At 39.3% G+C, this 27,609-nt stretch overlaps 1 protein-coding gene across 1 annotated transcript in view; it reads right to left on the reverse strand.

Annotated features, from left to right (window-relative positions):
- Nucleotides 1-27,609, reverse strand: part of exoc2 (exocyst complex component 2) — a 165,644-nt gene that overhangs the window by 105,085 nt on the left and 32,950 nt on the right. The window contains exons 2-5 of the mRNA XM_007889614.2: nucleotides 22,487-22,666; nucleotides 15,926-16,102; nucleotides 13,629-13,755; nucleotides 4,344-4,457 (exon numbers count right to left, since the gene is read on the reverse strand). Coding sequence (XP_007887805.1) covers nucleotides 4,344-4,457; nucleotides 13,629-13,755; nucleotides 15,926-16,102; nucleotides 22,487-22,604 — 536 coding nt within the window. The 5' untranslated portion in view covers nucleotides 22,605-22,666. The remainder of the gene's footprint in view (nucleotides 1-4,343; nucleotides 4,458-13,628; nucleotides 13,756-15,925; nucleotides 16,103-22,486; nucleotides 22,667-27,609) is intronic.

Raw genomic sequence — 27,609 nt, forward strand, 5'->3', positions numbered from 1 at the left:
CAAAGGTGATAAATAAAGTATAGAATTTTGAAAACTTTTGTGGCTGAAATCCAGAAACCTACTTCAAAACCTATAAAGAACAGGACTGAGCAATTTTCAGCAAAGAACGGGCAACAGCAGTTGGACAATATCTTCCTGTCCCTCTGTCCTCCCTCTCCCACCACTCCACCAGCCCCCCACCCCGAAACCCCACACCCCATATTGATTACAACTTATGCATATATTGTAGCACTTCAGGATCTGTTGCAAAGCAAACTTTTACAGTACATTCAGTTTCTCCTCAAATATGGAGTCCTGTAGCTCAGTGGTTAGAGCACTCGCTTTGCAAGCGAGAGACCTGAGTTCAATTCCAGGCAGGGCGAAACCTTGGGCAAGTTTCCTTACTCCACACGCCTAATAATAATCCCTCCAAAAAACAAAACAATAATAAATTGGTCATTTTCAATCCATGACTGTGGGATATTGCTGTACGCAATTGGCTGCCGCGTTCGCCCACAAATATACAGTCAATTCACTTTACAGTATATTCTGTGAAGCGTTTTGGGACGTCTAGAAGACGTGAAAAGCACTATATCAAATGCAAGGATTATTATCATAAATATAAAAATTGGTTGCGGCAAAAAGCCTTGGGGGTAACTGAATATTGAGTCAACAGCGGCATCATTTTCTTTATAAACCATACACCGAGGTCTAATGTGAGAAATCCCCAAAATAGATGCACTAATTATGACTTCCAATGTGCAAATATCAAAAGCTGTTCTTTTTCCAATAATCTCAAAATGGGTAATTGCTATTTCTAAAAACAAAGTTAGAAAAAAGTAGGAGGGCACTGCAAGACACTGTACTCACTTTTTTCTAATGAAAAGTGTACTCACTTTTTTCTAGTGAAAAATAGTTCTGGGTAGTTCTAGTGTCAAAATTAAACATAGAATTCCAAAAATGTAGCAAAGCATGAAAAATTCAACCTGGATTCAAACTATTGTTTGAGTTTGCTTCTAATTTTTGCACAGAAATGATAATAATAATAATTAGAATAAATGTTAGTATAGCCCTGCAAAAAATAATTGTTTATGGAATTGGATCCCTATTGCATCTTTTGATCCAATCTTAGCTTTTAAAATACTTGAAAATACACAAAATTGAACATTGTAACATTATCTGTCATTAGAACTTAAAAAGCCTTCTGATGAGATTTGTGTTTTTTTAAATCAAAATTCAATAATTCTCATACTTATCCCATTCCCTTGTATATGCCATTTCTAAATTTAAAACACAAAATATTGCACATAACAATTCTCAAAAGGGAATTAAATAGGTACTTGAAAAGGAAAAACATTGCAGGGAGATAGGGAAAGAGTGGGGCAGTGGGACTGATTGGGAAGCTTTTCCAAAGAGCCAGCAATGGCATCCTTTTGTGCTGTAATATTCTATGATCCCATAATAACAGAGTCGCAATGATGCTGAAGGAGTTGAGCCAATTTTACAACATTCATTGCGCTAACATTTTTGTGCTTTTAACTGCAGTTTCTAAACATTCTTTACACCACTCCAAGGGAGGAGACTTCGACAATAAGAAAGCAAACTGGCTATTCCAAACTCAACAAGCTGAATATCCACTCCTTCCGATAAAGGAACACACAATTTAGCTGTGTTATTACTCTTTTTTACACCTAAAGCCTTTTATTCACTGCTAAGAAGCATTGATCGTTTGTCAGTCTAGGGTGATAATCACACATCAGAACTTGCATTTCGAAAAAGATATTTTTGTCTACGAACTCCAATACTTTAGCAAAAAGGTTATGTTGTTATACCCATCAGCAGCCTGACCTATTTTTGTTGTTTTATATGTGGTCAAAGCTAAGATTGGACTTCCATTTCCTGTTACCTGGTGAACAAATTTAGACTACAGGACATTGTTTACACTAGTCACAAGTTTCAGGCAGGAAAGTAAGTAATTTTAGGTACAAATCAGTTTCCTTTAGCAAAAAAAACAGACAAAAGTTAACCAAAACAGCGGAATTCTGAAAGTTCAGATTTCCCATTACCTGGGTTAAGCAAAGTGCACATTTTTTTAAAAGTAAAAATGGACAATGGTTCATTACATTAACTCTGCGTTAAACTTACAAAAAAAATCCTACATTGCACCAGCGCTCTTTGCGTAGTGTTTGATAAATTTCAAGAATATAGGTCAACAGATAATTCTGTGCATGGACAAGAGATTCTCTGCCCTCTTAAATTTTATTGGTGTCTGAAACAGTAGAGACCAGTGGCTCAGAAACCTAAGCGTTTAGCTCTTTAGGAGGGTTTCTGGAAGGGAAGTTGCTCAATCGGACAAAACAATACACCACCCAATTTCTGGCTATTGGTACATATAAATCCAGTTTTACATCATTTCTCTCAAATTAGAATTCAAAAGGCTCCTAACCCCTTAAAGGCACAAGACGACAACTCAAAACAGTCATTCAGACTCGACCGTTTACCAACGAATAAAAAAACCAAATAAATGCATCATATAAGTGTTTACTCTATTTCTTGGCAAGGAAAATTTCTCAGGACATTAACCCACAAAAATTCCCTCTGTAATACAAATCGTATCCCATGGAAGGATCCCGTGCAAATACAACGCAATATTTAGTTTGCAGAGGTCACCTGTGGAATGCAATGTCTACAAGAGTCTGTGGCTAATATTACACGTTTATCTGAAAGTGTTTACATGGCACTGATGAAAGAAGGTTCAACAGCAGCAGAGGGCAATCAATGAGCCAGCGTCAGACAGACTTCTCATAGTCTGCAGGTGGTCCCATGGGTTTCCTGAGAATTTTCTCCAAATACATTTAAGAACAAAGGGAGCTACGGTGGCACAATATGCACACGGAGGGGGGGGGAACCAATGCACAATGCCATGAAGTGTAGGCACATAGCCTCAAAGTCTTTTAGCAGACTGGATGGAGCAATTGTGTACTCCTGCCTGAAATGGTTAATATGATATGCACTCTCAAAGCAGAAATGCCCAGCTGTGGTCTGAAATTTGTGTGTGTGTGTCTGTGTGTGTGTGTGAGAAAGATCAGACAGCCCCTAGAAGTAAATTATCAAATTCAGCCAACCCCAAATGGTGCTGAGTTCCTCTGAAACCACACTTGGTGTTCATAATGCCCAGTGTGAAACCAGCCATACAAATCTGGATGATCCCACATCTGATCCTTTGACTGTAGGCTTTGGATAAACTCGTTTAACAATCGAGAGCCCAAGTAGTATTTAAAAAAACATGCTTATTAGGATTAAAAGTATGTTTTCCAATACCATTTCATTTTGGCCCTTGAACTGTATTTCCGCCAATCGACAATTCAATTTGCTGTTGAATGCAGATTTCAGAATCCACTTTTATCTACAAAACACAGTCACTGCACTTTACAGTAAATCCTGTAAATTGCTTTATAAATTATAAACCTTACATATGATATAACGTCTTTCACATCAGAAGGCCATCTCAAAGTGATTCTAAGATTTTGCTGCAGATTGTAATGACTGTCTAGTTTGTGTATTTAATAACAAATTTATTAAAAATCTTACAAACAAATCTTATGTTGATTTTTCTTTCCCCTGTAATAATGCAATGTACTCACATGAATGCACAAATATTTGAAACAGACTGTGCAATGCAATAGTTCAGGAAAACATTTAAATCTGTGTGAATTTCTCCACGTAAGAAATTTGGAGAAGCACTGTATCACATTTCCATACTGATACCAAGTTTAGACAATCCTATGAAATATTCCATGGTCGATAACAATTCCCGTTTTCTATTTTATAATATTCATCTCTAAAATGTTCTAGAAAGTCATTAATAGATCATATGATTGATAAAGTATTGCCGATTCACCATCCCAACCGTTAGTCAAGGGGTTGTAATAATAATAATCCTTGGATTTGATATAGCGCCTTATCATGTCAATGAGACGTCTCAAAGCGCTTCACAGAATATATTGTAAAGTGGATTGACTGTATTTTGTGGCGAGACCCAGCAGCCAATTGCGCACAGCAGCGTCCCACAAACAGCCATAGATTGAGTGGGGGGGAGGGATTATTACCTCCAGAAAGTGATCTCCTAATCAACCAACAACCGGGTTCCTACTTACTGCTAGGTAAACAGAGGTGTGTGGGGTAAAGAAAGTTGCCTAGGGTTTTGCCCTGTCCAGGAATCAAACCCAGGGTCTTCTTCTTTGTGAAGCGAGCACGCTAACCACTACGCTATGGAACTCCACAGTGAGTTAAACTCACTTGACAAGACCAGACATTTAAAACAAAACATTGTTCCAATGACGAGCACATGCATTGTTACTGACCTTGTAACTGAGTGGTTTTCTATCAGATACCAGGTGGCTGAGAAGTTTTCACTGGTAAAATCTCCGCTCATGCCTTCAAACAACCCTTCCAGGTCCTTCTGAGGGACTTTGCCTCTACAAAAAGAATTCCAATTAAATATTTATAGAATGTCATTTGCTTGTTAAACAAAGCAAATGTACAGATCTTCAATGCTTCTGACACAAGCAACAATTCCCGAAGCAGCAGTTCTTAGAGAAAAAATATTTAACGAAAAGATGTTGCAATTTGTAATGATGTCTGTTGTATTTAAAATTATGCACAATAAGATTATTACTCCTCTTCCCCTGCCTTCAAAAAGTCTGAACATTTCGTATTGATTTCAGCGCATACTTTCATAGCTAAAAGCATTAAAGAAAAGCTGGATCAGAAACTGTACTGCATTTTTTTTAAACAATTGCGACCAAAGCTTCTATTCCTATAATTGAAGAGTTGAATGAATCCACACAGCTTCCATTTTCTACAGTTCAGCGTGTTATGTATCCGGTTCTCCTAAGTTTAAAGATACAAATTATTTAAATTGGTTTAAAGTTGTAAAGGTTTCTCTATACGTAGAAATGCTTAGTTTATATGATGGGATTATTGGGGGGACAGGAAGAACTAAGAACATTATGTCCGCTTTCCTTTCTGCATTCGGTTCAATACCTTAGGAGACTTTATCAAAATCTGATAGAAATCAATTCACACAGGATTTTTTTAAAAAATGGATGGACATAACCAGCAGAAGCCAATTACTGTACGTTACTGCTGCCCAAAAGTCCAGGATCCGGTATAATCTTATACCATTTAAAATGAGTAAAAGTATTTGCTTTTTCTGTAAACAACCGTGTTTGCTCTTAACCGCACTGCAAGAAACAAAATACCTCCATGTCAGGAAGCTTCCTGAGCCACAGATTTCAGAAGGAAAAGAATAAACTCCTAACACTTATGCCTGTGCAGCTTTGGTTCAGCTGCTCGCTCAGTAATTTTATTTGACTCTGGATAACTTTGCCTGTCTTGCCCACACATCTGTAGAACTTTGTGATGTACACCAGAGAGAACGGAGGGGGGGAGGGGGGAGAGAATAAAGAAAGCGAGTGAAGACTCTGAAAAAAATAAGTTATCCAAATGTAGTGTAATAAAAGTGATGAGGAATAGAGTAGAATACATTAATAACGTGTTCTAGCCCACAAAGATCAAGTTGACAAGATGTAAGTGCTTGAAACCATTACAAATGTAGGTTCACTTGGAGTTCACTTTTCCCTTTATATTACACAGCCGATTGTGTCTCGAATATATCAAGTACCATGTAAGTGCAACTCCTCACTGTATCACGTTAAACTCTCTTCAGCATTGATTTTGCTGCCACTCTCTCGCTCAAAATCTTACATCTTTCAAACCATAATATTAAGGCAGTAGAAATCTAAAGGCTGGGGCAACTTATGTCTTAAATCACAAGTTTAAACCTAATTAACAATCTGATAACACCATATCTGTGGTTTAAAAATGGGATTAAAATGCTTCCACTCATCATGCAACTCAAGTTATATTGAGCCAACATTAAAATTGTACAATACACGCATTTAAAAATGTGCCTTTGAAGTATTGCAGACTATCTACCATGGGGTGGCACTGTGAGATTGTGTTTGTTTGAGCGTAATTTAATGAAACAACAAACATTGGAAGATGAAATGCTCTGTCAGTGGCTGAGTATTGTGGGTGGAGACCTTGCTCGGTGGGACCAGCCATATTTTATATGTTGAAATCCACTCTGGTACACAAGTTTGATCTGTGCTAATGATCTGTGCAGAGAACTCATGCTGACATGATGATTTACACCCATACTGTTAGTCTGTGCAACACTGTATGCTTGTGAGATCCTGACATCTGTGTCTGCCATGATCTACGAAGAACGTTTAAACTGAAGCAGTACTTCAGTTTATGGTGCAGTTTTAAGTGGTAGAAATAAAATGCATACATGCAGATAAATTACTCTTTCCTCTTTTACGGGGCAAAATACATCCCTGGAAGGGTGAGGGCACAATGATATTATAGCGAGAGCAGAGAGCATACCTGCCACTCCAGGCAGCACAAGGACAGTGATCTAAGAGCCAACTGCATTCCCACAAAGGGCAAACCAACCTCTATAGACACCCTGGGGCCCTGAAGCATTCAATAGTAATGTAGACAAGAAATATGAGCACTGATAGATTTCAAAATTAAAATGCCAAGTTCAGCAAACCGTTCATATTTTCAGCTGGTTGGCACAAAAAACATTTCAGACATGTTGAACAGTTAAATTGCTATGCAACTTTTAAACTAATAACTTTACAGAACCTGCAAGTGTTTAATCCTTAGGCCCAGTTCGTTTTAAGAAGAATTGACAATACAAATCTAATGAAACTTTAAAAAGCACAATTTTTTTAAAATCTCCTTAAATAATTATGCAATGGCATTTTAAATACGATTTTATTTTAGCTATATGCTCCATAACTTTACAGCATATTCTTTGAAGCACTTTGAGACGTCTGGAAGACGCAAGGATCCAAGGATTATTATTACAACGGATGCAAGGATTATTATTATAACGGAACATATCTTGAAGAAATAGGCTTTGGTTAAAACTGGAGTACTTCGAAAGTGATTATATTTCATGTATGTAAAAGCCATAACAAGCTTCATAAAATTTGAGTTGAATACATGGATGCAGCAAGCTAAATATAATGCTCCTTTGACCTGAAAACTGACCATTTTGCTAATGAAGGCCAACAAACCACCAGTAAGAAAAAAAACCTCATTAGCTAACTTCCTCGGCCAATGTTTTGTGCAGCAGTGCATACATAGCAAGTCTGTGAGGCACTGAATTTTAAATAGATCAGCTGCAATCACTGGGATGCCGTGATCTTTGAAGTTCCCAGTCTTTAATTTGAAATGGAGTTGACAACTTCTTCAGTAAAAGTGGTTGCTTTTGGCTGGAAAGAAAACTCTGTGCAACCACTGTTACATAAACATTCAGCAGTTGTTTTACTTGCAAATGGACTCATTGGCACGTAACAATTTAGCAACTTTATTTTTGGGGGAAAAAATGGTTGTGGCTTCCCCAGTGAGCCCACGAGTATATCCAAGGAGCAAGTGAGCCAGTCAGACCAGGGAGATACCCAGGTCCATTGCCTTGGTCTGTCCTGAGTTTGCGGAGTTCAGTCACAGCAGTAGTCGGGAGGCTGTAACTGACAATACTGCTCCTGCATACTTTTTTGGGGGTCAGCCACACGTCGGACACATGCAGAAACTGATCCATCGTGCTTAAGAGTATCCAAATCAAACAGAGTTCCATGCATCCCACCTACACATGGAAATCCTAGATATTGATAGGATACTCATAGAAATGGAAAGCTCTATCTCTCCTTGGAGGGATGCATTCTGCTTACCTAATTCTGGAAAGTATTAGGCGCAGGTTGGCAAGAGCCAACAACAACAACAAGATTCCATTTATAGAGCGCCTTTCACGTCGGGAGGACATTCCAAGGCGCTGTAGTAATAATAATAATAATAATCCTTGTATTTGATATAGCGCTTTTCACGTCGGGAGGACGTCCCAAAGCGCTTCACAGAACACACTGTAAAGTGAATTGACTGTATATTTGTGGGTGAACGCGGCAGCCAATTGCGCACAGCAATGTCCCACAAACAGTCATAGATTGAAAATGACCAATTTATTATTGTTTTTGATTTTTGGAGGGATTATTATTAGGCTCTGTGTGGAGTAAGGAAACTCGCCCAAGGTTTCGCCCTCTGCCTGGAATTGAACTCAGGTCTCTCACTTGCAAAGCGAGTGCTCTAACCACTGAGCCGCAGGACTCCCAACTGTACAGTCCTGACCCAACTGTACAGTTGGGTCAGGACCTGAGCAGAGGGGAAATGGTCAGTGTGAGGGGAGGGAAGGGAGGGAGCGAGGAGGGGGTAGAGAGTCGAGAGGGGAGCTGAAGGCACGGTCAAAGAGAAAGGTCTTGAGCCAGAGGAACGGAGGGTACGGGCAGGTAAGTAGGGGGATAGTAGGTCAGAGAGGTAGGAGGGAGCGAGGCCGTGAATGGCCTTGTAGGTGAGGGTGAGGACCTTGAATTCGATCCTCTGGGGGATGGGGAGCCAGTGGAGGCGAGCGAGGGTGGGAGTGATGTGGTCGCGAAGCCTGGTGCGGGACAGTACACGAGCTGCAGAGTTCTGAATGACCTGCAGCTTGTGGAGGGAGGTGGCGGGAAGGCCGGCGAGGAGAGAGTTCCCATAGTCCAGCCTTAAGGTGATAAAGGCGTGAACCAGGGTTTCAGCCGCATGAGGGGTGAGGTAGTGCCGTAGTCTGGCGATGTTCCGGAGGTGATGGAAGGCGGTGCCAGTTGTGGTGCGGATATGAGGGAGAACGGACATCTCAGGGTTGAACAGAACACCGAGGTTCCTGACTGACTTTGAGAGGTGGAGAGTGCAGCCTTGGATGCTGATGCTGTCAGCGCCTGAGGTGCGGAGGCGCTGACGCGAGCCAATCAGGAGGGCTTGGGGACCCCAGAGTGTGCATTGAGGTACTGCTGGAGTCTAACCAGCTAACATCATTGATATCACTGTCTTGCAAGTTTTCCCGCTGCTTGTCCAGCCAGGACCACCCTACCCTCTGCAGGGTTAACGGGAGCTGAGGTGAGCAGGACGCGTCCCTCCAGGGAGAGAGTGCGCATTCCATTCCAAAAACCTATCTCTGGGATTTTCGCGTCTAAGAGGGATACATGGAATTCTCAGTTTGGTTTGGAAATTCTTATGCATAGTGATAGGTTTCCGCATGTGTTGAGACACCTGGCTGACCCCCCAGAAATTAGTTGAACGCATCGATTTAACATCAGTCGGAATCTGTTCACATGCATAAATCTTACATTCCAATGGAGCAACACGAAGCAATAAACTGGCATTGGAAGTGCTAAATAACGCATTTCTGGTTATTTTAAGCTATAGCTTATGGCTTGTTCATTTCCCCTCTCCCACCAGTCATTGTGGGTGGTGTGCGTGGGTATTTATTACAGTGTATTTATTCGATGGCTGTGCAATCCCCTCTTTGACTAAATTGCTGCGGTGTCTGGTTGCTGTGGAGACGTGTCTAGTGATGTCATATAACACAGCACATGTTGGGAAGCTGGCGCACTCCAGAGAGAGACTTGTACTCCTGTCACCCAGTGTTTCACAACAAGAAGAAATATGTATGTTGTAACGGTTACCACAAAATGTTGGGAAGCTATAACCATTGTATAAAGTACAAGTGTACTGAGCCAAAGAGCAATCATTGGTTTGTGGAGTTTTGGAAAGTAAAAATGTCCTATTTAAGGCCAATAAGTTACCACGGTCAACGAGAGGTTAAACTGGAGCTTCAGACAGAAACTTCAACTTATTTGCAACTGTCGCTCTCTGCATGTTAACTTGTCTCTCTCTTTCAGACACTGATCGATCTGCTGTGAGTTTCCACATATCCTATTTTTCCTTTCTTTTTTTAACCTCTTCTTGCACTCCTCCACAATGAAACCAGTGTCTGCACAATTGGTTTGAAAAGGTCAAGTATTACAATGAACAAACCTCAAAACAAAGTATGCGCTGCTTGGAGATTCATCAGATGCATCTGAATTTAGAGGGAATGACACAATGGAAATTTTAAGTATTTGGAAAAGTCAGGTTCTTTAATGGGAAACATCAGTGATTCAACAACTAGTTAACTTCCTAGTGATATTTCATACTCTTTGGGTAACAATGTTATTTTATTTTTCAGGTCAGCAGGAAGGCTTACTCCCGAGAGTAATCCTTATCATACACAGGGCAAATTAGGTGAGAAGTTGTTGCATGAAACAACACATAAGATTTCATTGATGTTCAATGTATAGTCACCGCACAGAGAACTGTAAAGGCAGAGAGACAGGGAAATCCAAAATTTTGCAAGGATGTAACACAAAACAGTCACCTGGATTGACAATTGATGAAAACATTGGCAGCGATTGATAAGAAAAGTTGGAACACTGCTGTACACGTTTTAAGTAAGAAACTATGCTTCAGAGAACCAAAGAAATTTGCAGCACTGAAGAAATTCTGCCCATTGGGTCTGTGCCGGCTCCTTCAAGAGCATTCCCTTCATCCCATTTTCCTGCCACAGTAACAGTGCAAATAGTTACCAAATTCAATCAAACGGTTAACATTCTACCTCAACATGATTATTTTTAAATAAATACTACTGTGCAGTCTTGTAAATAGGTTTGCCTGCTTGGTTTAGCACTAAATAAGGCAGGATTGGGAACGGTGTGAATCCAAGCTAATGCATCAGCTCAAGCAGTGACCTTTATAATAATAATAATCCTTGATTTTGGTATAGAACCTTATCACGTCAGAAGGAAGTCTCAAAGTGCTTAAAGGTTTACTGTGAAGTACAGTGACTGTGTAATTGTAGGCAAACACAGCAGCACAATTGCACACAGCAATGTCCCACAAACATCCATTAAATGAAGACTAATTTGATTTGGGGGATTGTTTGCATGAACTCCTTTCTCTTTTCGAATAGTGCCATGGGACTTTTAACATCCATCTGAACAGGCAGACGGGACTGTGGTTTAACGTCTCAATCGAATCATAATAACAAAATACTGGGAGCACGGATTCATCGCACTGAGCTCCTGTTAACCTGCAAGTAAAAGTCTGCGGAAAAAAAACTGCAGTTAAAAGTAAAGCAGTGTGGCCAACCTTTATGTCGGCCATCAAAATAATATTTCTTGATTGAACATTTCTTGATTTATGCCATAAATTAAGAAATATTCAGTCAAGAAAAATAACTGAAAACACACTGCCGGTCAAACATGAATCTACCTAGACTCATGTGAATCTTCACTGTGAGTGAGGGGTGAATTGGGGGGTTTGGGGGTAGCGCTTCTTGACGGCCGTGTGGGCCACTTCCAGCCGCGAGTCACAGGTTGGCCACCACTGCTCTAAAGGGAAGGATGTCCCAACTGGACAAACAGTGGGAAGCTACACAGTTTTAGCTGGGTAAACTCCAGCAGCACCCCAAGGCATAGGCTGGGGTCCACAAGCCTTGATTCTTGCCAACCTGCGCCAAATACACTCCAGAATTAGATAAACAGGCTGCGTTCCTCCAGAAATAAAGTACACCATTCCACTCCAGACAGGGAAATTGTCATGTATAGATTGCACACACATGCGGAACTGAGTCTGGCTTGGATACTCGAGCAGGGTGTTGGGTTCCCACGTGTGTCAGTCACTCGATTGACCTAAACAAATTATAAGCAAAACAGATTACTCTGTCCAGCTTACTTTGTTGCTTGCTATTATTGAACTGTGCAATTCAATTACAGCTGATTTTTTTTACAGGCTGACTGACAAAGGGCAGCTTTAAATTGCACAAATGTATTCTGCACTGCCACACAATAATTCATCTTGCTCCACAATAATAGGCCCCCACCTTTTCATAATATTTTTAAGAAAATTGGAGTTGATGGAAAACTTAGCTGTTTCTCAGAAACCATCAACATTTTCAAGTCTCCAAATTGTGACAATGATAAATAATCACTTACGATTTGGACTCGAGAGTTCAATTATTCTGCATTTGAAATGAAAAAGAACCTCAATGGAACCTCCTGGAAAAGGTAACATTAAGTGCACTCGATAGACTGATATAGTTTTAGTGAGATTGGAAATCTGGTCACTATCAGGTTCAAAGGGGGAAAAAAAAGTTACCCTTTAAGGTCCCCATAAACGGAAACTCTACTACATATCTTAATTATCACACTTACACTTCATATTGTAATAAGACTGGCAGCTGATACACACCTATGATATTGACATATTGCAGCTTATCATATTGAAGCACCTCAAATGCTTCACATAATGGGTTGCTGTGAATGTCTACGATGGTTATATAGTTAAATGCAGTAGCTAATGCGTTTCAGTCCTCAACTGAAGGTTTGTTCAATTCTGGTGCCTCATAGCAGCTTCTGCTGCTGATGGAAATTGAGCTACGGCAGTTGTAACATAATAATAATAATCCTTGCATTTGATATAGCGCTTTTCACGTCGGGAGGACGTCCCAAAGCGCTTCACAGAATATACTGTAAAGTGAATTGACTGTATATTTGTGGGCGAAACGCGGCAGCCAATTGCGCACAGCAATGTCCCACAAACAGTCATGGATTGAAAATGACCAATTTATTATTGTTTTTGGTTTTGGAGGGATTATTATTAGGCGTGTGGAGTAAGGAAACTTGCCCAAGGTTTCGCCCTGCCTGGAATTGAACTCAGGTCTCTCGCTTGCAAAGCGAGTGCTCTAACCACTGAGCTACAGGACTCCACATAAGGTGAAATACATAGCAGAGATCTGCCTAAGACATGGGGGTTAAAATATGTTTTTGAGGTGTCCTTGCTAGACTTTTAAGCAATCATCAGGCTTAGGCTGATCGACTTATAATATAGAAAAAGGCATCTGAAGCACAACATTTTTATTAACATGTATTACGCCATTCTTGCATTAAATTACACTCCCAATAAAGAAAGCTTTGCTTCTTAATTTTGCAAATGTAACTACTATTTTCTTTCCCCTCCCCATCCTACACAATCTCCCCTCAGTAAGGAGAATGGGTTGGTGAATACTGCATCATATCTTCATTGATGCAAGTACAGGGAGGGAATGTTTAAAAGATTGAGAATAAAAAAATAAATTAAACCATCAACAACTGATACTGTGTTTTCATCTACATGTGCTACAGCATTTGTAACATAAGGTGAATGACACAACACAGAGATCTGCCTAATAATGATAATCCTTGCATTTGACATGGCTCTTTATCACATCTTTGAGACATCCCACAGCGCTTCACAGAATATACTGTAAAGTGAATTAACTGTATATTTTGTGGGCAAAACACAGCAGCCAATTGCACACAGCAGTGTCCCACAAACAGTTGTCGATTGAGTGACCAAATTATTATTATTATTATTTTTTAAGGGATTATTACCCCCCATAAAGCGATCTGACAATCGACTAATAACCAGGTTCCTACTTACTGCTAGGTAAATAGAGGCATGTGGAGTAAGGAAACTTGCCCAACGTTTCACCCTGCTGAGAATCGCACTTAGGTCCACTCGCTAAGACATGGGTGTTAAAATATGTGGCATCTTCAGAAAGAATTCTTACTGTGCCACAAGAATATACTTGTCCCAGAAAACACTCAGCTGCAGGATTTGATACCTACTTGTCTATATCTATGCCAAGAGGATTTGCTGGACGCAGAGACAAGGGAGAGATCCCCTTGTTCCTATCAGTGCGCATGTCGTAATAGTTCATCTCTTCAACCCACACAGCCGACTGATCCAGGATGCCTGGTGGAAAACAAGAATGTATAGCAAGTGAATGAAGTCCAGCATTGAAAAAAAGGCACGTAAGGAGCTGGTCTATCACCCACGCATTGAGCCAGTAAAAATTCTCCCCATCTGTTCACAGAAGCAGTTTTTTTGCAGTGGTTTCTATCCATCATTGCATTGTGCACTGCTTTGCGTTCTGTTTTACAAAATACGGCTGTATAAATTAAATCAATTCAATGAAAAAAAGTTATTTCAAACAAACGGTTAATGTCTCAGACTCACATTTCTTGTAAATAACATTTACTGTTATTTTACAAATGTTGAAATTGATTTTAACTCAACAGTAGCACAAGCTGCAAAAATACCATTTATACTGGCCCCATTTGTTGCACTATGAACAGTCAGTATAAAAACATCATAAACTTATTATTAGATCTAAGCTAAACTGGGTCAAATCACAAACATGAGACTGGATTACCCAAAACATACAACCAGAATAAAGAGTTCTACTCTCAAATAAAATGAGAGTAGAGGCAACTTTTTCTAAATTAAGCGAAAATTAAGGTGTACTTTTTCCCTCCTGCAATGATTCCCCAACTGTTCCTATGCTGAAGAGAGTGACTCAGACTGTCCACATACTGTTGTACAGATGGTAGTGATGCTTAACTATCTCAGGCAAGTAAAGGTATTTGATGTGAGATTCTCAATAAACTAACATTTGCTGCTCGATTATTGGGTATTAATAGTGAATTCCTGGCTGGACTTCACCCGTTACCCACAACCTAGACACTGGAGAGTGAGAAGAGCTGGAGCGATAGCCAATTATCTATAATCTAGCCCGTGGTCAATTGTAGCATTAGCGGAGATCAGCTAACAGTACAGACTGGGGCTGAAACCTCAGCCCTTCCTGGTCTGACCCATTGGGAGTAAGCTCAAACGGTGCGGCATCTTTTCATTCTTATGTAAATCCCATGACTCAGCCTTTAGTAAAGTCTAATTTTAGACACAACATAAACAGTGCATTCCTGCTAACCATATAACTGATGTCCCACCATTTGTATACACGTTTTAACAGTCCTTATAAAGTATACTACAGTACAAAAGCTAATTTAGAAAAATGCTGTTTTGCCTCTATATATGTATCGTGGAATAATTTAAATCATTATCAACAGGGTTAGTATTTCTGCACCCGGATTTCAAAAAAAATTCCAAGGACATTTGGTTGAAATGATGCTTTGTGATTATGTATACTTCTGTAGCATATTGGATATATATTATACTGAAAGTTTACAAAAAGTGTTTTGTTGAAAAGGTTACAAAGCTATGCATCTTTTGAAAAGGTCTTTCAATACTCAGAGTTGATGAGTTGGATCTACAGTTATATTCCTAAACTTGAGTATTTGAACAATTAATATTTAATTTTTTTAATTAAATTATATTTCTCTTGCTATTTTCTGTTAAATAAAATCCTGATGCAAAAAGGCCAAAAAAAATTGCGGTTACATTTTCTTGATGAAAATCAGAGGCAAAATACAACATTTTGGGAACTGTTTGGAAAACTTTTGGACACTTATTCCCATGGTCTTTTACAAGTTCTACAAACTTTTACTAGTTACATTTCTTAAGGTTGTACAAGTCCTTTTTCTATATTGTGATAATGTAAGAGATGAGGCAAAATGCTAGATTGAAAGAGACGCACAGAACTAAGATTTAAGGAAACCACACAGGTTGCCAGGTCGGTCAATACTTTGGTTACCAATAACAATTTGTTGATTTTAACACCTGAACAAGAAACCTGATGAGCAGTAAAGACAGAGACTGACAAAAAACGCTGTGCATAAAATCACAAAAAATGGATGGCTCAAGTACCCAGATGTGGTTCAGGTTGACTCTCTGAAGCTTGTTTTGGACTCCAAATGGTCAGTGTCAACCTCTTGCTGGGCGCCATGGGCCTCCTTTGACCACAAGCATATGGAGATAGAAATAGAAACGGAGATTGGGGACCGACTGAAGAGAGTCAGTCTGTGATATCGCCAAGTACCTGCGGGACTCAATCTTTGTTAACTTTGCGAATCCTCACCCCTTCTGCCTCCACGTTGCAGAAGAGACTTCCAGGCAGTGAAGACGGAAATCTTTTTGTCATGTTTATATAAAAAAAATTTCAGTGGAACATATTTAATTTGTTTACCTATTTTTTCTGGCTTCATCAGTCTGAAGGACACAGTTGACGTTCCTCTTCCACCGGATTTAGTTGTCACAATTATGTCTCCCTTATCATTTTTAGCTGGTCCAACTCGACAGACAATCTTACTTGCAGACATCCATTCTGCAGTCAACAGGCAGTTGTGTCCACAGATCGTTAGACCTAAAATGTACAGGGATAAATTTATTTTAATATTCCTAAACGTAGTGTAATAACTTGACTCACTACATTCATGCATGAAGTATATGTTTGTGAGAGAGGGGAAGGCAGGAGAGAATGCACCCCTGAGATTTACAAGACTGGTAAGACTGGTCAAGAGGTTGAGACAGCATCATACATTGCTAAAGTGAAGCAGGAGTTGTTTGTGATCATTGCAAACTCCTTCCCTGACCAAATTATAAGAGTTACCACCAATTCACACGCACCTTGTGTTTATTAATGAAACAAACACCCAACTTTAATTTTTTTTTAGAAAGTCAACTTATTATGTGAACAGGTTTCAAAAAGTCAGGATGCATGACTGAGGGATAAAAAGATATTAAGTCTACCTATGAATAAAAGGTATGTATCACCACATAACAATAAAATAACAGTAATCCTTGCATTTGATACAGTACTTTTCACGTTTTCTAGACGTCTCAAAGTATTATTAATAATAATAATGAAAACAACTGACATTTTTCTTTCTATCCTCCAACTACTATTGGTCATAGAAAGAAAATGGCAGTTGTTTTTATTATTATTAATAATAATACTTTGAGACGTCTAGAAAACGTGAAAAGTGCTATATCAAATGCAAGGATTATTATTATTATTTACTTGCATTGATATAGTGCCTTATCACGCCAAGTCTCAAAGCACTTTACAGGATATACTGAAAAGTAGATTGACTGTATTTTTGTGAGTGAAACGTGGTAGCCAGTATGTGCACAGCACTGTCCCAGAGACACCCATGATGTAAGTGACCAATTTTATTTGTTGACCAGGACACTGGGAGAAACTCCCTTCTCTTTTCAAATAATTCCATGGCATCTTAATGCCCAACAACAACTTGCATTTATATAACGCCCTTCACGTGTAGCGTCCACCTGAACAGGCAGACGGAACCTCGGTTTAAAAAGGACGGCACTTCTGAGTACTGCATTGGAGTAGCACCTTAAGACTATGTGCTACTTTGTGGAGTCCTGTAGCTCAGTGGTTGAGCACTCGCTTTGCAAGCGAGAGACCTGAGTTCAATTCCAGGCAGGGCGAAACCTTGGGCAATCCTTACTCCACACGCCTAATAATAATCCCTCCAAAACCAAAAACAATAATAAATTGGTCATTTTCAATCTACGACTGTTTGTGGGACATTGCTGTGCGCAATTGGCTGCCGCGTTCGCCCACAAATATACAGTAAATTCACTTTACAGTGTGTTCTGTGAAGCGCTTTGGGACGTCCTCCCGACGTGAAAAGCGCTATATCAAATGCAAGGATTATTATTATTATTATTATGTGATTTTGATTGTGCTTATAGTCACCTCCCCCCTCCCCCTCCTGGCTCAGGGTCAGACTCCATCACTGTCAAGCGCTCTGGGGCGCTATCCCACGTGAACACAGTTACATAAATGCAAGTCGTTGTTGTTTTAAGCAAGGACTTATAAATGGTGAATGATGCAGAGCATTGAAAGCCTCAAACCCCAAAGTTGCAGCTCTACAACTATGATGGTCCAGGTTCTGAGTTCCTGATTTCAGTCAACTGCTACAGAGCGTACACCAGGTAAAGGTTGACTCGACACTCACATCTGGAATTCAGCAATCTGTGTATGTCTAAATGTCTGCTCCAGTACATGCCGTTGATTGGGTTGCGTTTTACAGCAACTAACTAACTATCAGATTGAAACGTCTGTCTGACATGAAATATAATAAAATAATCCTTGCATTTGATATAGCGCTTTTCACGTCTTCTAGACGTCTCAAAGCGCTTCACAGAATAAACTGTAAAGTGAATTGACTATACATTTGTGGGTGAAACGCGGCAGCCAATTGCGCACAGCAATGTCCCACAAACAGTCGTGGATTGAAGTGACTAATTTATTATTGTTTTTTTTCTTGAGCGATTATTATCAGGCATATAGAGTAAGGAAACTTGGTTATGGTTTTACCCTGCAGGGAATCAAACCCAAGTCTCTCGCTTGCAGTTACAGGATTCCACAAGTCCTGAAAGGTACTATATCAAATATGAAAATGGTGACAATATGTGGTCTACCTTTCATCTATTCTCTGGTGCTTGAAGACATATTCAGAATTTTGGATTAATGTTTCACTTTAAGATCTTATTTTCAAAAATGTGTGACCAGAAACAGTAGATCGCATATTGCCATCATTATATTATAAATATATTATTATTTATAATAATGATATATTATTGGTATATCAGTATGCATCATGTTGGATGTTCCAAAGCTCTTCACAGGATTTACTATATGTTTGTGGAACATTGCTGTGTGCAATTAGGCTGCTGCATTCGCTTACACAGCCATTCCACTTTACAGTAAATCCTGTGAAGTGCTTTGGGACATCCTCCCAACATGAAAGGCGCTATACCAATAATATAGCACCTTTTATGTTGGGAAGATATAATATAATATCATAACAGACTTATTAATTGTAATAAGTCAACTTATTATGTGGAAAACAGGTTTCAAAGCGGAGGTGGTATAACCAAGGGAGAAAAGGATATTACGGTTGCCTATGAACACAACAATTATAATAATAATAGTAATACTATCTTCCAAATAAAATTGGCCATTCATTTCATGGCTGTTTGTGGAACATTGCTGTGGCCAGTTGGCTGCTGCATTCGCTTACATTCCAATTCACAGTAAATCCAGTGAAGTGCTTTGGGACATCCAACACGAAAGTCTCTATACCAAATGTGACTGTTATTATTATAATTTAGAGAAGACCAAACTGTGCTGCCAACAGTGGGGTCTGTTTAGATTGATCCAATAGGATAATATATATAGCCCAGTTCTTTTGTATCATATACATTGTGGCATTTAATTAGGGATGGTGTTTGCTCCATTATACTACAGGTACCTAGTGGCAATAAGACCCTATGCAGCAGATTATTGACCGAGAAGTAATATTGGAAAAAAGTAAAAATCGAATAGATCTATCCACAGTATTCCTAAAACTGAAAAATTCCAATTGTTTTACATGATTTGTCTCCCTGTTCTGGTGATTCAGGTGGACATTAAACATCCACTATTTTAAAAGAGCAGAGAATTCTCCCAGACTAATATTCTACCTTATCCAAACCCCAGATAAATTGGATCATCATGTCACTGCTGTTTGCAGTATGTTATGGTCACAACTTATCCGTGTTTGTCAACATAAGTCATTTTCAGAAATTACTCATTGTGTGAAATGCTTAGAGACATTTTCAGATGATAAGGTACAATTATACCACATAATGTATTTGTTCAGTATGTCATGGATGTCAAGGGATCTGTGAATTTAATTACATTTAATTAGTATTGCTTGTCTGGGGGCGGGAACATATCTTTTCAAATATAAGAGTACATCAGTGCTATCTTCCCCTATTGAAAACAAGCATAGAAGTAACATTCTGATTGTGGCTAAATGGAGTCCGAATAATCAATCATCTCAATAGAAAAACATGTAGAACTAGATTTAAAAAATGGAATAGTTACTAAATGGCAGAATTTGGGTTTGATGCGCATACACTAAAACATGTTTACACTAAGAACAGTGGAAAATCATGAAAAAGGTCAGTAAACAGACTGAGGAATTTGGACCACATTAGAGGGTTGACCTCACTCATGAGTCTGTATTATTGCACTATAATGACACAATGTTGAAATGAAAAAAGCTACAAAAAAAAACTGACAAGCCACCCATATTAGTGGGATGAGTTTCCACTGTCCCTTATTTATAGAGAAATTTGATTAAACTTTATTTGAGACTACATTTATAATGGGAGAACAAGAGAAAGTGTAAAACAAAAGAGGCACAAACAGAGGTTCCTGCCAGAAACCGGAAGTGTATCGTGTCGACATGGAAATTCCACCTGGGTCCAGATTTACTCTATTTCTATAATAATTCAGTGTCCAGAATTTGGTGAATCGCTCCTTAAATTTGAAGCCACTTTTCTAGAAGTTTTTCTTTAAGAATGAGAGAAAATAGCTTCAAAGTTGCATCTGAATTCAGCAATTGAATATTTCTAAATTCTGGATTCTCTGAAATGCTACATAAATAGAATAAATCCTGAACTTTCTAAGAACTTTCACATAAGCTCCCTCTTCCCATCCAGAATGTTTCTTTTAAAGATGGTGTGAGCTTTTAAGATAATTTACAGTAAAATGTATTCAGAGCAAAATTTACATGGAGTAAAATTGAAAAGGGAATGTAAATTCTTTGCTGTTAATTTTTACCTTTTGTAAATTATCCTTAGCAGTCAATTATAGACTAAATTGCTACCTAAGTGAAATTACAGGGTACTGAGATATTCAAATGTCACAATTACAAATGTGATTCTTATGCCTTCCCACCTCCACATGGAAATTCCAGAGAAAGATTACTGAAATGGAATGCACACTCTCTCCCTGGAGTGATGCCTCCTGCTTACCTAATTCCAGAAAGTATTAGGCGTAGGTTGGCAAGAGCCAAGGCTTGGGGACCCCAGAATGTGCGTTGGGGTACTGCTGGAGCCTAACCAGCTAAAACCTCATAGCTTGCCATTGATAGCATCGTGTAGTAACTTCCCACCGTCTGTCCAGCTAGGACCACTCTACCCATTAGGGCTTTGACTTGCAGAGTGAACAGGAGCTGAGTGCGAGGATTTCCCTGCCCCCAGTTACTGGAAATTTCAAGCCTCGGAAACCTCGAGCCTCGAAAACAGTTACATATATTTTTAACCACCTAATATGAAATTTATAGATGCGATTTAATTAAATTTTGTATTCCTTTGATTTTTATCTTCCTTTTAAAAAAGAAAGGAAACAGGATCATCTGGGAGAGGTGGGAAAGGTAAATTGAAGGAGTGAACACTTTCTGTATCATCCAATTGCACTTTCTGACGGGATACCAAAGATACAAACTCAATGGCATCCATTAAGATGCTTGTGAGCTGGACCACAACATGTATCACCCCAATCAAGCAGGAAGACAGGAAGGATCTAAATTTCGAGTTACAGTAGCAAAACCTAGAAGTGTGAGTGATGCGCACACAAAAAAAATTGCTTGAGGGAGTCCCAGAAATTATTCAAATTTCAAAAAAAAATTATTACGACAACCATGCAAACTGAACTGTAAGCTAATCCATAAAGTGCAAATACTTTTTAAGCACTTTGACCTCAAAACATTCATTGGTTTTCAGAATTTGCATGCTTTTTCACACAGGCAATCTGCATGAGTACTTTGTGTTTAGTTAGTTTTGGAATGGTGCGATGCTGTTGAGGGGAATGAAGTCAGTAACCACCTACACTCAAATTGAAAGCTCCCATTTAATACTGAATGTTTGCAGTATTATGGTTCCAGAGTCCGATACCCAAGTTTTAAGATCAACCTAAAAAATGAGAAAGAAACTTACTGATCCAGCTCCATTGGAAGTAGTTAGTTAAATCATTCCAGCCTCAACTGCGGTTGTTGGGAATCGGTCATATCCTCGATCACAACCACACAAATGTGGTTTCTTCTCAGTTATTTGAATTAACATTGACCAAAAAGCCAAGTTGGCATGCTTGACGTCTGACTACAATTGTAGTATTTATTCACTGGCAGCCTTGGTGAATTAAAAACACTTCTGAGTAAACCTGAGCTGTCTGCAACTACAAACGGCACAAACTTCCGCTATCCAGGAAGTCACGAGGGACAAAACAAGCTTCAGAATTAGAGCTTATTTCTGCGGCAATGAAGATTTTAAAGCGACTTGAAATCTCTAAAGAACCCCCAAACCTCAAATACAAGTCCAGCTAGGACCGTGGAGCTCGTGGAGTCCTGTAGCTCAGTGGTTAGAGCACTTGCTTTGCAAGCAAGACACCTGGGTTCATTTCCAGGCAGGGCGAAACCTTGGGCAAGTTTCCTTACTCCACACGCCTAATAATAATCCCTCCAAAAACCCAAAACAATAATAAATTGGTCATTTTCAATCTACGACTGTTTGTGGGACATTGCTGTGCGCAATTGGCTGCCGCGTTCGCCCACAAATATACAGTCAATTCACTTTACAGTATATTCTGTGAAGCGCTTTGGGACGTCCTCCCGACGTGAAAAGCGCTATATCAAATGCAAGGATTATTATTATTATTATTATTATTAAGTCACGTTTCCCCTTCAGCTGAAAGTGTATAAGAATCTCTTTTCTTACCGTTTAGGAGCAATGCATTAAGATGCGAGTTATACAGCAGACTTTAGAGTAAGTCCATCAATATGAACATTTCATATTGTCACCTAACTTTCCTCAATGGTGCCCACAGATTCTGGCACAGGCTTTACAAATGAGTCAACAACAGCTTTCCTGAATAAAACTAGATGCTTACCTGTAAGATCAGTGGGTCCAGTTCCCAGGTTTTCCCCTCGGATTGTTACTTTTGTCCATGTAAATCCTTCATTAGGAGAAATCCCAGTTACCAGGGGTGGTTGTCGTGGTCGAGCCATGGCCAGCCTTCAATTGCTGGATCGATTCTGAAAATAGCATCCAAGGTACAATAGACAAAAATCTGCAAAAAAATATACAGAAAAAGAACAAGCAATTAATTAAAATTAAGTCCTTCCTTTGGTGAGGGAATAGTCAAGCATATAAACACTTTCACTTGAAATAAATTTGACAGAGTTCCACACATATAATAGTAATAATCCTTGCATTTGATATAGCGCCTTATCACATCATTCCGATGTCTTCTTGGGACATCCTCCTGATGTGAAAGGCTTTATACAAATGTAAATTGCTGTTGTTGTCTCAAAGCGCTTCACAGAATATACTGTAAAGTGGATTGACTGTGTATTTTGTGGGTGAAATGTAGCAGCCAAATGCGCACAGCAGTGTCCCACAAACAATTGTGGAATAAGTGACCACATTTTTCTTGAGGGATTACCCCCGGAAAGCGATCCACCAATCGTTAGATTGTATTTGTAACGCATATCCATCAATATGCGTTACAAATACCAGTAACTGGAACCAAAGTTCAATGTATCAATTAAAAGATTCCGTCAATATTTTACAAAGTATGTACAATCATATTAGTCCTGTGGTTTAAGAATAAAATTGTGTTCAAATAGTCAGTAAAATAATGATGCAAATGTTTTTACTTTACTTGAATAAATGCAATTTTTACCCAACTTGAAAAAGCAAGTTTATTTATATTGCATTGCATTTACTCCACTTCCATAACAGGATGCCTGTGTTCACATATATTATAAATACAGAAAACAACATAGAATACTTAAGTCATGCATACAAATAGTTCTCCAAAATGTCTACAATACATACTATTGCACCATAAAGAGCAGACTATTTACCCGGAACCTTTTAAAAATCTATTCAACCTTAAGCAGAAAAAAATAAGATAATAATAATCCTTCCGTTTGATATAGTGCCTCATATTAGGAGGTGTTCTCGAAGAACATCACAGGAGTCACTTTAAAGTGCAGTGATGGTGTATTTTTGTAGATGAACCTTTAGTAAATGAGTCAAACATTAGAAAACCTTCACAGCTTCAATCTTACAATATTCTGCCCCCCCCCACCCCCAACCCCCCAGTTTAGTTGTGCTTTGTTTTCCAACATTTACCTGTACTTGTCATTCACGGGTTGTTTTACATACTGATCTTAGAAAAAATACAGTTTGACATAGACAGGAAGAAAATATTCTGAAGATTTTGATTACTTATGATACACACAAAGTTAGAAATAATAATAAGATAATGCTTTTTATTTTGAAAGTTTTTATTGCAACAACAACAGGACCAACTGGTTCTATCAAGTGAATAAAAACAAATCTGTAAAATTTGTTCTTACTATACAGGAATCAAAAGCAATAAAGGAAAGCAGCACAAATGACGGTTGAACAAATGAATTGTGCATTTGTGTACTTCTGACAACAATTGCAAATAAAACTGTGTGGAGTAAAGTGAAAAATACAATATTTAATTTCAACTTGGATCATTACACTTCAGATTCACTTCTGACCCCTGGTGAGTCTATGTGTAACTTTGGAATTGATCTACGAGCTGCGAGGGCGATTAGCACAAGTAAAGTATTTCAGACTGTTCAGCAGCTGTGATGGACTGGCCACTGCTTATGGAACCAGCACACCAGAAATGTTGGGCAGAGTTCCTGCGTCCAAGCAAATTAAAGTAAACAGACTAGGTCTTTCTCATCCACCCTGTTAGCAGCCTCTCAGCCATCCTGGAGACCACACACCCAGACCACACATCGCCAGCTGAACTCACTCGCACGCAAAGTCTCGAAGCTGTCAGTTTACTGGAGCACCAGTATGTATGTATGTGTATGTATGTATATGGGGGGTAATTACAGACAGAGGCACTAGGTTTCTAACATTAAACTGGGTGGGGAAACATACTTGCTTAGCCTTTCACCATCCAGTCTCCCCCCCCCCCCGTCTGCTAACTAAATGACTGATGAATGGTGATTCCAGCACTTACATCTCCTCCACATCACAAATTACGTGTAACACAAGCCGTGTGTAAAAAAAGATCTTGCTGAACAGCCAGAATTAACAGTACAGCTCTCTGAGGATTACACACCCCACACCCAGTTACGCATTTACATTTTGCTCAGAGAGCAGCCACACGTTAAGTCAGAAAAGACATTCTCCAGTTTCTGAAGAGTTTCCTTTGATTTTGTAATACTGTACTGAATATTGCAAACACTTCAATTGCAAAATAATTTATCTAAAAGTTTATGATGGAAAAAAAATGAAAACTTGAAACTGGTAATGCTTTAAAAAGTTGTATTACACAAATTATTATTAATAATACAATACCAAATTATTATTAAGAATAATTATCGCATTTGATATAGCACCTTTCACGTGAGAAGGATGTCTTAAAGCACTTCACAAGATTTTACTGTAAAGTGTAGCGACTGTGTTTTGAAGGAGAAATGAAGTTCCTTGGAAATGACTATTTTCACTGAAAAAAATATCATTGACCAGTCATATCCAGGGGGGAAACAAAAGAATGGTCAAACTGTGCTTATTAACAGATTATAAAATTCAACAAAATTTCATAAAATGCATGTGTTAATTCAACTCACTCGTTAATTCAACGCTGTTAAGTTTTTTTACGACTTAACTTTGAATTATTAAATTATTAAATCCAGGTATTAATTATTTTAGTTTTAAAATTAAGAAACACATTAAGTAACAATGCATTGTACATCAATTATATGGTAGGCATAATCATCACAATCGGTCAACGTTTTGTTCACAAAATATGCAAGTCAATTCACTTTACAGTATATTCTGTGACACCTTTGAGAGGTCTCGAAGACCTGATAAGGCACTATATCAAATGCAAGGATCACTATTATAACATTTAGAACTATTTAAATTCCCAGTTCCATATACCCAGTCCTATAGAAAAGGTGAGCATCAACTTGCTTGGCTCAGTGTTACTTTGCTATGCCTGCCATGACTGCAGGAGTGAAATCCAACTCGCTCGGGTCCCAACTCCGCGGAGGCCGACATCAGACGACATTCACCATGTAGAAGAGCCTCTCCGCAAAAATGAAACATATAAGAATAAAATGTCTGTATCGGGTTACAGAAAACAGAATGTTGTGTTTTGTTGTTTTTTTTGTTGTACCAAATATATTTCCAAATAAATGTATGTATTTAAAAAACAGAGCGACAAGAGTCACCTTCACTTCGACATTTTTTCCCTCTCTCTCACCCCTCTCTTACTCTGGTTTCTCTCTCTCTCGCCTGTTCTGGTTTCTCTCTCTCTCTTGACTTCTCCCTCTCACTCAGACTTTTTCCTCTCTCTCTCTCGAACTCCCTCATGTGAAAATCTTCGTATCAAACCTATATCCTACAGCTCCAAGGTGCAGTATACCAGCTAGTGAACAAAAAAGTTTTTTTTCTTTTGATGAGTTATGCTGTTGACGCACAAGTTTAACGCATTTAAATGTTCAAACTTTTCAGCAAGAATGCAATCAGTTCCCAATATAATTGACTGACACGAAAGTTGTTCTTTCTAAGTTGAGCTACGGTTGAGCTATATATTGTTCTTGTTTACATTTAACTAGTATGATGACATTTCATTGTTTTTTTGTACAAAATTAATATTGTCAATCTTTTGTATAAAATTAGTAAAAGTAATTCAAATTCCCTCCTTTTCTAAGGTCGGTGAACAACAAATGTGTACTTTAGGTAATAAGGCAAATAATAGTCAATTCACTGGCCTAAGTTATAGCATTCCAATATAGGAGGAAGACACAGAAAAATTATATTAAAAAGTTCAAAGTGATTGTTATAAACAAACTGATGAGTGGTAGGAAATTCATCAAAAGAAGTATTCTTTTTTATAGCACTGCTTGATTTATTTATAACATTGACTGCTTTACACAGATGAAAAGATTTAAGCCAGATTTTGAAGGCGGGAAGAGAGAGCTGAGGCAAAGGGACTCTGGGTTGGAGTTCCAGAGAGCAGGACTGAATAGCTAATAGCTCAGCCATCAATGGATCTTCACTTGGCCACACCGTCTCTCTATCCCCCAACAAATCAAATTCAAGATCCTTGCCCCCACTTTCAAATCTCTCCACGGCCTCACTCACCCTCTGAAACCCTCTCAAATGCTCCAGCTGCTCTCTGGGCTGAGCTGAAAGACCAGCTGGGGTGTTAGGGTTACAGAGGTGGGGTGTTAGGGTTACAGAGGTGGGGTGTTAGGGTTACAGAGGTGGGGTGTTAGGGTTACAGAGGTGGGGTGTTAGGGTTACAGAGGTGGGTGTTAGGGTTACAGAGGTGGGGTGTTAGGGTTACAGAGGTGGGGTGTTAGGGTTACAGAGGTGGAGTGTTAGGGTTACAGAGGTGGGGTGTTAGGGTTACAGAGGTGGGGTGTTAGGGTTACAGAGGTGGGGTGTTAGGGTTACAGAGGTGGGGGTTAGGGTTACAGAGGTGGGGTGTTAGGGTTACAGAGGTGGGGTGTTAGGGTTACAGAGGGGGGGGGGTTACAGAGGGGGGGGGGTTACAGAGGGGGGGTGTTAGGGTTACAGGGGGGGGGGGTTAGGGTTACAGAGGTGGGGTGTTAGGGTTACAGAGGTGGGGTGTTAGGGTTACAGAGGGGGGGTGTTAGGGTTACAGAGGGGGGGGGGTTACAGAGGGGGGGGGGTTACAGAGGGGGGGTGTTAGGGTTACAGGGGTGGGGTGTTAGGGTTACAGAGGTGGGGTGTTAGGGTTACAGAGGTGGGGTGTTAGGGTTACAGAGGTGGGGTGTTAGGGTTACAGAGGTGGGGTGTTAGGGTTACAGAGGTGGGGTGTTAGGGTTACAGAGGTGGGGTGTTAGGGTTACAGAGGTGGGGTGTTAGGGTTACAGAGGTGGGGTGTTAGGGTTACAGAGGTAGGGTGAGGCCGTGGAGAGATTTGAAAGTGAGGGCAAGGATCTTGAATTTGATTTGTTGGGAAGCCAAGTGAAGATAATA

This window comes from Callorhinchus milii, unplaced genomic scaffold, assembly GCF_018977255.1.
Source record: "Callorhinchus milii isolate IMCB2004 unplaced genomic scaffold, IMCB_Cmil_1.0 Scaffold2, whole genome shotgun sequence".
Lineage (NCBI taxonomy): Eukaryota > Metazoa > Chordata > Chondrichthyes > Chimaeriformes > Callorhinchidae > Callorhinchus > Callorhinchus milii.